Source organism: Rhamphochromis longiceps, linkage group LG10 (genome assembly GCF_057381845.1).
Source record: "Rhamphochromis longiceps isolate RC_006_pf linkage group LG10, R_longiceps_female_GT1.1, whole genome shotgun sequence".
Classification (NCBI taxonomy): Eukaryota; Metazoa; Chordata; class Actinopteri; order Cichliformes; family Cichlidae; genus Rhamphochromis; species Rhamphochromis longiceps.
The window spans coordinates 14258600-14271259 of NC_140566.1; the positions used below are offsets into that span (position 1 = coordinate 14258600).

Below are 12660 nucleotides of genomic sequence, written 5' to 3' on the forward strand. Positions count from 1 at the left end.
AAGGTTATCATGAGATCTGAAGTTCCCTTCCTCACCTTCCTCACACACAGCAATGTTTTGAGTGCTGTGGATTGTATTTTGATTGATTATTCTTTTTAGAAAAACCGTGAAGTTTGTTAATGCATCTGGAATATGAAATCGCATTTATACAGGATAGATAGACAGAATAAAGTTTGTGTGGAGTGAAACAAAGAGGTGCACTCTCAAATATCACTGCAGTTGTATTAGTATATTTTTTAGTGACTGTAATGACAAAACACAAGACAAATGTGTAGCTGTGGACCAGAAGCATTTATTTTCAAGCAGTTTATTAATATCTGACTCTATGATTAGCGTGAATTATTTGCAATACTGTACTCGTTTCACAGCGGACGCTAATGTGTGTATGTAACAGCAGCCTCAAGCATATTAAAATACCCCAACAATACTTTTAGAGCAAGCATACACTACAGATGTACTGAAGGCAGGAACACTTCTTTTAGACTCCTCTTCAGATGTGGCGTAAATGCAAACAGTCAAAAGCCTCCTGATCAGAAACCTATGCATGCTGTAATTTGAAAGAACAAACATCAATAAAACGAGGGAGCCGCTGGTGAGTGTAACTTATGTGAAACATCAATGTGTGGTCTTTTTACCTCACCTCTTTTTTGTCACAGGTTCCAAACAGAGTGCCGGCAAGGCCATTGATTATCTGCATGGCACAGAGCAACCCCTGCAGGCAGCTGGCTATGAGCAGAGTCATAAACAGCGCAGTATTGAACAGCACCACATTCTTTGGCTCACTGCACTTCGCCCACGACTTATAGTCAGTCAGGTAGGTCATATTGCTGCGTGAAGAAAAGAGGTTTATGAGCAACCAGAACTTATTGAGGATTTTAACAAGTGTCTTTGGAAAACTGCTTCTGCTTGTCACCTGCTTTGGAAAGGTCTCTGCCAATCACCGGTTTCAGATTTGCAGAGGGGGCCATTTGTTAAGCCAAGAAATGCTGCGATGAAGCTGTAAACGGCACCCGCCGCACCCAGTGCAGCAAACAGAATAGATAGGAACATCTGCCAGAGTTAAATGACAATGACAGGTCATAAAAACATTTCTATTGCAGATTAAGATATTTGATATTAACAGTGAATTCTGAGCAGCTTTTAATATTTCACCTCTGTTCTTCTAAGATTTGTGTGAAACTATTATTTATAAGTTTAAGAAAGAAAAGCCAAATAACTGTCCAATGTCCTTTCTAGCTCCTATCCTATCACGAACTACAGACTGACGTCCCAACATACCTCTATTATTAAAACAAGATAATAGTTTCTAGTCAAGACTAGAGATGGACCGATCCGATATTACGTATCGGTATCGGTCCGATACTGACCTAAATTACTGGATCGGATATCGGAGAAAAATAAAAAATGTAATCCGATCCATTAAATATCACGAAAGCACCTCACAAAACTTGCAACACGCCGTAACTCACCTCAGAACGTTAGCACGTCGGAGCAGTAGGCATCACGTGATAGAGCGGCTGTGGCATGCGGGACCTGTCGGTGGTCTGGATAGCATTTGGAGCTTCGCTAGCAACCCGGCATTTCATCTCCGACAAAGTTATCCCGAGAGAAGTAAAGCAAGTGTGTAAGTCCATCTCTGAATGTTTGTAAAGCATTCCTGCGTTAAGCTTAACAAACGATATATGGAGCGACTGCCTCTTCTTGCTGCTACTTCAATCATGAAACTGCTTAACGATCAGCTGATCAGCTTTTCTGTCGTGAGTCCGTGTCTCTAGTTTGCTTTTGGCCCACTTTGCACCAGAAAGAGGAAACCAGCGGCTGAACAACAGCAGCACGTTTAAGCTTGATCAGCTGTTGTTAGAATGTATTTAATATTACTTTCTACACCAGGATCTTTTTCTACGTAGCTGACGCTGGTAACTGTGCAGGGGCGGATCTAGCAAAGTTTAGCCAGGGGGGCCGATAGGGCATTAACAGGGAAAAGGGGGCACAAAGACATACTTTTCTTTCTTATTCTCATTTAAAATGTCAAGCTTTTAATAAATAATTATCTGACACCCAAAGTTTTAATTTGATGCAAAATGAATAGAAGTCCATTACTGTATATAGTAACTATTAAGTCTAATATATATACCCTAGTAAGCTATAGTACTTTTTCCTTTGGGAAGGTACCATCTGTGCAGTCTGCAATTTTGTTGAAGAAAGATGTTGAATCTATTTAATATTTCTTGAAAAATAATTGATTTCTGTGCATTTTTTTCACACTGCATCAAATTAAGGTTGATTACGTCGATTAAGCATCATGAGGTGGAGCGTGAGGGGTGGTTCCCTATTTTTTATTTATTTATTTTTGTTGTTGCTGGGAGTTGGAACCCTATTAGTTAGGTTGCTTAATATTTATGCTAAGTACTCTTTAAAATACCAGAATAGGGAGGATGGTGTAGGTTTAAGTTTATTAGATTGATCAGTATTGCTGAACTATGAAACATTTTTTTTGCATACAGGTATAACAGAATAGCTTTAGTGTAGTTGTTGTTTTAAACTTGAGTATGAACTTATACAAAATGCAGCAAGATATTTAAAAAACAGTTTTGTTGATTAAAAAACACTATATCGGATTCATATCGGTATCGGCAGATATCCAAATTTATGATATCGGTATCGGTATCGGACATAAAAAAGTGGTATCGTGCCATCTCTAGTCAAGACTCACAGTTGTGCATGCATGTGCATGTCATAATGGTGTTTTGTTTTGCTTAACTGTCATTGCATTGTTCTATTCTCGATGCAAATCTTTCGTTAAGCTTATTGTTTAATTTGGCAAATTGTTTGGGAAAAAAGAAGAAGAAATGAATTGAGTTAGTATTTGTGGTAATTTGCTGTCTTATCTCACATGGACTTAAATATTGCGTAATAATGATACAACACCAAACATATTTCTTCTTTTTGGAAGTGTCTCTCCGCTTGGTCGCACACCCGTAAACACTTACGTGTGAACTGAATATATCTGCTTTAATGTCCTTCCTCATACTGCCATCCTACCAGTATATCTTATAGCAAAGCAGTCGCACCACATGATGCTATCACCTCCAGATAATTTTGAATTCCAAGTATCCAAGTGTTACAATCCAAGTAGTACAATCATTTTTCTTCGAACGCAATGATGTTGATAGCGCCCCCATGTGTACTTGAAAACTGTCCCCTGTTGTTGTTGTTTTGTTTGTTGCAGTTTTTGCTTAAAGGCCTTTAAGGTTTTGTGAATACAGGACACTTTTTATCCTTTATATAGAGACTTTGGCAGTTCTTCCTGATCTTGCAAGTAGTCATTTAACTACAATTCCTTTACCAGTTACTGAGACGTACCTGTCACCAGAAATGTGTTCAAAGTTACTCACCCCTAAGCGATTTGCGCAGCACCCGTGCTCTCCAGTCAAGTGAATGGAAAGTGCTGACATGAAAACCTGTGGTGGTACACACAGAGTTAAACTACTCTGCATGCATCATCAACAAGAAACCAGTTCAACAGCACTTAAGTTAAGTTCAGCCACTCTAAGCCTTTAAATAGCACCAAATTTTCAGTAAGATTTGAAGAGCTTCTAGATTAAACAAATTCCAGGTTGTTGTTTGTTTTTGTTTTGTTTTTTTCTTTTAACCAACGCACAAAATCTGTACTTGGAGTAAACTATTCTGTAAAACCATTTATAGTCTGTTCAAATTGAGGTTTTACAATTTATTTTATAGTTTACACCATCTATCAGACCATCTATTAGATGTAATAATAATAATAATAATAATAATAATAATAATAATAATAATAAAAATAAAGACTTGGCTCCCACCCTTACAATCCAGCACATAAGAGAAGTGAAAACTCACCAATAAACCTCCTCCAATGAGTCCCCCCATGTACATGACCTCTCCAGTGATGTGCTGTTTTTTCACATACTCTGTGCTGAGGTCGGGGAAGAACAGCACGATGTTGCAGATGATGGACAGAAGCACCATCGGGTACAGAGTATAGGCAATGATACGCGAGCATTTTCCAGTACACATGTTGTCACAGAGAAAACTAACCAACTGTGATTAAAGACTTTCTGTTCATCACGTTTTAGTGCACATCCTTCCTGTTTTTTGGGTTTTTTTGGTCTTCTTTTTTTGAGAGGAAAGACGTCCTACATGAAAAAAAAAAGAAGTTTGAAGCATATTTGCATTGGTGGCTTCATTTTATTAAAAATAGGGAGCTGGTAGAGTAGTTTTGAGCCAAAACTGAACGTCTTTATCGAACATTCATCCCCTGTGAAAATCGCAGGTTTCTTAATGGTGGTGTCATAATGATGATGGTTCAGTGGTAGGGTCGCTCAAAGTATCCGCTGTAGGGAAAACAAAAGGCCTAACTAATTACACCTGGGCATAAAACCTCTACAAATTTGTGATCATTTATATAAAATCTACAGCCTTTATCTGTTTCACTGATCTGTTAAACTCACATTTTGTTGATTTAGTTATCAAATTTTCACCAGCGGGAGGCTTCCTACTTTTGATACCAAAATAAATTGCTACAAAGACTCAACAAAGAGCAATAATAAAAACTACTACTCCGAAGTCTCAGCACCTCCTCATTTAGGACTGTTTTCTATCTGATTTTCTCCCCCAACAAAAATGGGCTACTCTTAAGCGAGAACACCCTGGGATGAAAACCAGATATGATTGTAGTCTGTTTTTTCATACTTGGGGAGATTTTCTGTGCTTTCTTGTAATCGGAATTCCAGATGTGTGGGAGGCTACAAGCAGGATTAGTACGTCACATGTTTTGGTCAACCCTCCAGTACACCCGCAGATAATGCCCTCTCCTACGAAGACACTGTTGTAGCTCAGCTATGAAATAAAAAATGTGAAATTTGTTTCAGAGCTTTTAGCAGAGCATGAGAAGTAGATGTCAGTTAAGTACTTTGCACACAACTGAATTCAGTTATGTTCAAACTGTGCAGTTCTCCAGAAACATCCCATAATAGCAAAGCAGTCGCACCACATGATGCTATCACCTCCAGATAATTTTGAATTCCAAGTATCCAAGTGTTACAATCCAAGTAGTACAATCATTTTTCTTCGAACGCGATGATGTTGATAGCGCCCCCATGTGTACTTGAAAACTGTCCCCTGTTGTTGTTGTTTTGTTTGTTGCAGTTTTTGCTTAAAGGCCTTTAAGGTTTTGTGAATACAGGACACTTTTTATCCTTTATATAGAGACTTTGGCAGTTCTTCCTGATCTTGCAAGTAGTCATTTAACTACAATTCCTTTACCAGTTACTAGTGTTGGGGAGTAACGGAATACATGTACCGCCGTTACGTATTTAAAATACAAAATATGAGTAACTGTATTCCGTTACAGTTACCGTTTAAAAAGGTGGTATTTAGAATACAGTTACTTTGTTGAAATAAATGGATTACACTGCGGTACTTTCCTGTTTCATATTGTCGCGGGTCAGGACTGTTTGGGTTTTGTTTGACAGCCACGTTCTTTTGTTCCAGGCGGCAGCGTTACGGTTGCCATGGTTACAGGGCGACGCTCTATCTCTCGCACGGCTGTGTGTTTCCTGGGTGAGAGAGCGCCTTTTTGTTGTTGTTGTTGTTGTTGTTGTTGTGCTAAGCTAACAGGCAGAATGCTACAAGAATAGCTCGAAAGAATGTAGCCTCATGGGCAGTATAGTCCGTGTTGCAGGGAGAATGGACTGCCATACCCGTTATGTGTCTGTGAGCAAGAGGAGGGAGAAAAAAGGATAATGGAAAGGTACGAGCAGTCATCGAGAAAAAACGGGAGCTGGAAACATGCAAATATAATAATAACCACTGCAGCCAAGAAGAGTGCCTGACGAGCCCAGTTGTAAGTAAGCTATTAAGACTCGACTGTACACCGTGTTCTCCTCCGAAAACAATAAGTTCCGTTGGAGCAGTCTTTCAACGCCTTTCTCTGTCTCTCGCAAGAAAAGTTGACCCACACAACAAAGTAAAGCTATTTTTCGGCTAAAAGCCCAACACGGACCCCGCCGTATTAGTCAGAGGTCCCTTTACTAAGGTTCGGAGCCGCGGACCTTCAGTAATGGTAATAAATCACACAGCAATAGTACATTCACGTTGTTGTAAAAAGCATGATAATATATTAAGTAATCCAAAGTATTCAGAATAGGTTACTGTCATTGAGTAACGTAACGGAATACGTTACAGAATACATTTTGGGGCATGTATTCTGTATTCTGTAATGGAATACATTTTAAAAGTAACCTTCCCAACACTGCCAGTTACTGAGACGTACCTGTCACCAGAAATGTGTTCAAAGTTACTCACCCCTAAGCGATTTGCGCAGCACCCGTGCTCTCCAGTCAAGTGAATGGAAAGTGCTGACATGAAAACCTGTGGTGGTACACACAGAGTTAAACTACTCTGCATGCATCATCAACAAGAAACCAGTTCAACAGCACTTAAGTTAAGTTCAGCCACTCTAAGCCTTTAAATAGCACCAAATTTTCAGTAAGATTTGAAGAGCTTCTAGATTAAACAAATTCCAGGTTGTTGTTTGTTTTTGTTTTGTTTTTTTCTTTTAACCAACGCACAAAATCTGTACTTGGAGTAAACTAGTCTGTAAAACCATTTATAGTCTGTTCAAATTGAGGTTTTACAATATATTTTATAGTTTACACCATCTATCAGACCATCTATTAGATGTAATAATAATAATAATAATGATGATGATGATGATGATAATAATAATAATTAAAGCTGCAAGCAGCGTTATGAGGGCCCTCGCACCCTGGCGTGTCGAGCCACGCCCAACACCTAAAACCAGCACGTCCGATGTGATGTCACATTGATGGAATTCATGCATTTAACCACCAGCTAACATTTCATCTCATTGAACCATGATTATAGTCGTCCCACTAGGTGGCGCTCTAACTATTACTGACAAATGGCATAACAAACATTTCCGAGCTCGAGTCTCATCACGCCTATGAGCTTTGGGAGAGATTGGACATTGTGTTTTTGAGTGACAGCAGATTACTGCTTTTTGGCGAGTGATTGAAACTCCACGTGCCGCCATGACCACCCCGTTTCCCTGAATGTAAAAAGCTTCGCAATTTAACATCACAAAGGTGTTTAGATTCCACACACAGGAGATCGCATCAATCTGATGAAATCCCTTGGAGGAGTTCGTCAAAGAACGGTGCCTGGAAAGAGGGGAAAATGTTGCCAAAATTGCACATTAATTTTAAAATGGCTGACTTCCTGTTGGATTTTGGATATTGCTCCAAGAGACTTTTTTGTACATCTTGATATCTCCTATAAGCTTACCAGGTTTCAGACTCATACATAAAACACAGAGCTGGGGCTGTGGTTTTGAAATTTTGTAGGGGGCGCTGTGGAGCCATTTCGCGCTATTCAATAAAAATGATCACATGACAACAAAGCCTTCATGCATTTGGAGGGGTGTGCTAAATTTAAAGCCTCTATATACTTTCCAAGCCCCTCAAAAGCCACTTCATCTTTCATGGTGGACTGCGTTGCCACCAGGGTGCGCCGTTCAGTTTAAAGTCACAATTTTTGCACTGAAGCATCACGAGGGACTGATGTTGATATTCACCGCTTTTGAGGTGGCCACGATGAACCTGTGAAAATCAGTACAACAAAATTAAAGCCATGACATTTCCTGTTGCCACTAGGTGGCGCTGTACGTATTCCCGACAATGGGCACATCAATCTGTTCAGGGCGGGTCTGACATCATGCCTGTAAAGTCTGGTACTGAACAGACTGGATTTCATTGAGTTATACTAATTTGTTTCTTCATGGCGTGACATCAAAGTTCGCCATGCTGCTGGGGTCACACCCTTTTGCGAAAACTCACAGTTTTCACTGTAACCCAAGACCAACTCCTTAAGGCTTTCCTGGAGAAATTTGAGGCTGCAGGTGTCACCCATCACTATACTGTACCCCAAAGTGTAAAACATGACATTTCCTGTTCCCACTAGGTGGCGCTGTCCCTGGTGTCAAATATGGCAGTTGAAATATGTTCAGGGGTGGAGCCTTATCATATGTGTTCACTTTGGTCAAGGTCAGAAAATGTATGACAAAATGAGAGGCAATAAGATTTTCATGGCGAGTCATCGAAATTCGCCATGGCGCCACGGCCTCATAGTATTGTGAAAACTCAAAAGCTCCGCAATTTAACATGGCCCAGGTGTGTAGTTGACACTGACCAAAGATGAAGCTTATACAACCAAATCCCAAGGAGGAGTTCGCAAAAGTTCGAGGCATGGAAATGGCAAAATTAGAGCCAAAATGTCACCTTCTCATCCAAATGGCGGACTTCCTGTTGGGTTTGCATCAATGGGCCCACAGACTTTTTTGTTCGACTCGGCATGATACACATGTGTGCCAAATTTCATACATGTAGCTCAAACGATGTGGTCGTAGGGCTGCATTTAACAAGGCATAGGTGGCGCTGTAGAGCCATTTCCCAGTGCTCATATGTAAAACCATTAAAATACAAAATTTTTCACCAGACCTGGCATGTGTGCAAAATTTCATGAGTTTTTGAGCATGTTTAGGCCCTCAAAAAGGCCCTTGTTTTGCCTGAATAATAATAATAATTAAAGCTGCAAGCAGCGTTATGAGGGCCCTCGCACCCCCGGCGCGTCAAGCCACGCCCAACACCTAAAACCAGCACGTCCGATGTGATGTCACATTGATGGAATTCATGCATTTAACCACCAGCTAACAATTCATCTCATTCAATCATGATTATAGTTGTCCCACTAGGTGGAGCTCTAACCATTACTGACAAATGGCATAACAAACATTTCCTAGCTCGAGTCTCATCACACCTGAGACGTTTGGGAGAGATTGGACATTGTGTTTTTGAGTGACAGCAGATTACTGCTTTTTGGCGAGTGATTCAAACTCTAGGTGCCACCATAACCACCCCGTTTCACTGAATGTAAAAAGCTTCGCAATTTAACATCACAAAGGTCTTTAGATTCCACACACTGGAGATTGGTTCAATATGATGAAATCCCTTGGAGGAGTTCGTCAAAGAACGGTGCCTGGAAAGAGGGGAAAATGTTGCCAAAATTACACATTAATATTAAAATGGCTGACTTCCTGTTGGATTTGGGATATTGCACCAAGAGACTTTTTTGTACATCTTGATATCTCCTATAAGCTTACCAGGTTTCAGAATCATACATAGAACACAGAGCAGGGGCTGTGGTTTTGAAATTTTGTAGGGGGCGCTGTGGAGCAATTTCGCGCTATTCAATGAAAATGATCACATGCCAACAAAGCCTTCATCCATTTGGAGGTGTGTGCCAAATTTCAAGCCTCTATAAACTTTCCAAGACCCTCAAAAGCCACTTCATCTTTCATGTTGAACAGCGTTGCCACCAGGGTGCGCCGTTCAGTTTAAACTCACAATTTTTGCACTGAAGCATCACGAGGGACTGATGGTGATATTCACCGCTTTTGAGGTGGCCAAGATGAACCTGTGAAAATCAGTACAACAAAATTAAAGCCATGACATTTCCTGTTGCCACTAGGTGGCGCTGTCCGTATTTCCGACAATGGGCACATCAATCTGTTCAGGGCGGGTCTGACATCATGCCTGTAAAGTCTGGTACTGATCAGACTGGATTTCATTGAGTTATACTAATTTCTTTCTTCATGGCGTGACATCAAAGTTCGCCATGCTGCTGGGGTCACACCCTTTCGCGAAAACTCACAGTTTTCACTGTAACCCAAGACCAACTCCTTAAGGCTTTCCTGGAGAAATTTGAGGCTGCAGATGTCACCCTTCACTATACTGTACCCCAAAGTGTAAAACATGACATTTCCTGTTCCCACTAGGTGGCGCTGTCCTTGATGTCAAATATGGCAGTTGAAATATGTTCAGGGGTGGAGCCTTATCATATGTGTGCTCTTTGGTCCAGATCGGAACATGTATGACAGAATGAGAGGCAATAAGATTTTCATGGCGAGTCATCGAAATTCGCCATGGCGCCACGGCCTCATAGTATTGTGAAAACTCAAAAGCTCCGCAATTTAACATGGCCCAGGTGTGTAGTTGACACTGACCAAAGATGAAGCTTATACAACCAAATCCCAAGGAGGAGTTCGCAAAAGTTCGAGGCATGGAAATGGCAAAATTAGAGCCAAAATGTCACCTTCTCTTCCAAATGGCGGACTTCCTGTTGGGTTTGCGTCAATGGGCCCACAGACTTTTTTGTTTGTCGTGGCATGATACACATGTGTGCCGAATTTCATACATGTAGCTGAAACGATGTGGTCGTAGGGCTGCATTTAACAAGGCATAGGTGGCGCTGTAGAGCCATTTCCCAGTGCTCATGAGTAAAACCATTAAAATACAAAATTTTTCACCAGACCTGGCATGTCTGCAAAATTTCATGAGTTTTTGAGCATGTTTAGGCCCTCAAAAAGCCAATTCATTTGCCGAAATAATAATAATAATAATTAAAGCTGCAAGCAGCGTTATGAGGGCCCTCGCACCCTGGCGTGTCGAGCCACGCCCAACACCTAAAACCAGCACGTCCGATCTCATGTCACATTGATGGAATTCATGCATTTAACCACCAGCTAACATTTCATCTCATTGAACCATGATTATAGTCGTCCCACTAGGTGGCGCTCTAACTATTACCGACAAATGGCATAACAAACATTTCCGAGCTCGAGTCTCATCACACCTGCGACGTTTGGGAGAGATTGGATATTGTGTTTTTGAGTGACAGCAGATTACTGCTTTTTGGTGAGTGATTGAAACTCTAAGTGCCGCCATGACCACCCCGTTTCCCTGAACGTAAAAAGCTTCGCAATTTAACATCACAAAGGTCTTTAGATTCCACACACTGGAGATTGGTTCAATATGATGAAATCCCTTGGAGGAGTTCGTCAAAGAACGGTGCCTGGAAAGAGGGGAAAATGTTGCCAAAATTACACATTAATTTTAAAATGGCTGACTTCCTGTTGGATTTGGGATATTGCACCAAGAGACTTTTTTGTACATCTTGATATCTCCTATAAGCTTACCAGGTTTCAGACTCATACATAGAACACAGAGCAGGGGCTGTGGTTTTGAAATTTTGTAGGGGGCGCTGTGGAGCAATTTCGCGCTATTCAATGAAAATGATCACATGCCAAAAAAGCCTTCATCCATTTGGAGGTGTGTGCCAAATTTCAAGCCTCTATAAACTTGCCAAGACCCTCAAAAGCCACTTCATCTTTCATGTTGAACAGCGTTGCCACCAGGGTGCGCCGTTCAGTTTAAAGTCACAATTTTTGCACTGAAGCATCACGAGGGACTGATGGTGATATTCACCGCTTTTGAGGTGGCCAAGATGAACCTGTGAAAATCAGTACAACAAAATTAAAGCCATGACATTTCCTGTTGCCACTAGGTGGCGCTGTCCGTATTTCCGACAATGGGCACATCAATCTGTTCAGGGCGGGTCTGAGATCATGCCTGTAAAGTCTGGTACTGATCAGACTGGATTTCATTGAGTTATACTAATTTGTTTCTTCATGGCGTGACATCAAAGTTCGCCATGCTGCTGGGGTCACACCCTTTTGCGAAAAGTCACAGTTTTCACTGTAACCCAAGACCAACTCCTTAAGGCTTTCCTGGAGAAATTTGAGGCTGCAGATGTCACCCATCACTATACTGTACCCCAAAGTGTAAAACATGACATTTCCTGTTCCCACTAGGTGGCGCTGTCCTTGATGTCAAATATGGCAGTTGAAATATGTTCAGGGGTGGAGCCTTATCATATGTGTGCTCTTTGGTCCAGATCGGAACATGTATGACAGAATGAGAGGCAATAAGATTTTCATGGCGAGTCATCGAAATTCGCCATGGCGCCACGGCCTCATAGTATTGTGAAAACTCAAAAGCTCCGCAATTTAACATGGCACAAGGGTGTAGTTGACACTGTCCAAATTTGAAGTTTATAGGACCAAATCCCAAGGAGGAGTTCGTTAAAGTACAAGGCATGGAAACGGTAAAATCAGACCCAAAATGTCACCTTCAATCCAAAATGGCGGACTTCCTGTTGGGTTTAGGACATTGCCATAATAGACTTTTTTGTTCAACTCTGAACGTTATATAGGTGTACCGACTTTCAAACGTGTAGGTCATACCCATACCGGGGGCTCGCGTTTTTCATTTTTCTAGGTGGCGCTACTGAGCTAATTTTCCCTGGCCATGTCTGGGAACATTAAAATACGTAAATTTTCACCAGACCTGACGCGTGTGCAAAATTTCATGAGTTTTCGAGCATGTTTAGGCCCTCAAACGGCCAATTCATTTGCCGAAATAATAATAATAATAATAATTAAAGCTGCAAGCAGCGTTATGAGGGCCCTCGCACCCCATCGCGTCGAGCTACGCCCAACACCTACAACCAGCACCTCCGATCTGATGTCACATTAATGACATTCATGCATTCAACCACCAGCTAACATTTCATCTCATTCAATCATGATTATAGTCGTCCCACTAGGTGGCGCTCTAACCATTACTGACAAATGGCATAACAAACATTTCCGAGCTCGAGTCTCATCACGCCTGCGACCTTTGGGAGAGTTTGGACATTTTGATT

At 41.2% G+C, this 12660-nt stretch overlaps 1 protein-coding gene across 1 annotated transcript; it reads right to left on the minus strand.

The window, feature by feature from the left end:
- Nucleotides 1-279: 279 nt before the first annotated feature.
- LOC146660472 (transmembrane 4 L6 family member 1-like) lies at nucleotides 280-6468 on the minus strand. Its single transcript, XM_085420358.1, has 6 exons — nucleotides 6343-6468; nucleotides 3877-4172; nucleotides 3396-3461; nucleotides 914-1050; nucleotides 641-827; nucleotides 280-547 (listed from the first exon to the last, which is right to left on the minus strand). Exons 2-6 carry the CDS (start codon nucleotides 4051-4053, stop codon nucleotides 539-541), a joined length of 576 nt encoding a protein of 191 aa, XP_085276484.1. The 5' UTR covers nucleotides 4054-4172; nucleotides 6343-6468; the 3' UTR covers nucleotides 280-538.
- Nucleotides 6469-12660: the final 6192 nt, after the last annotated feature.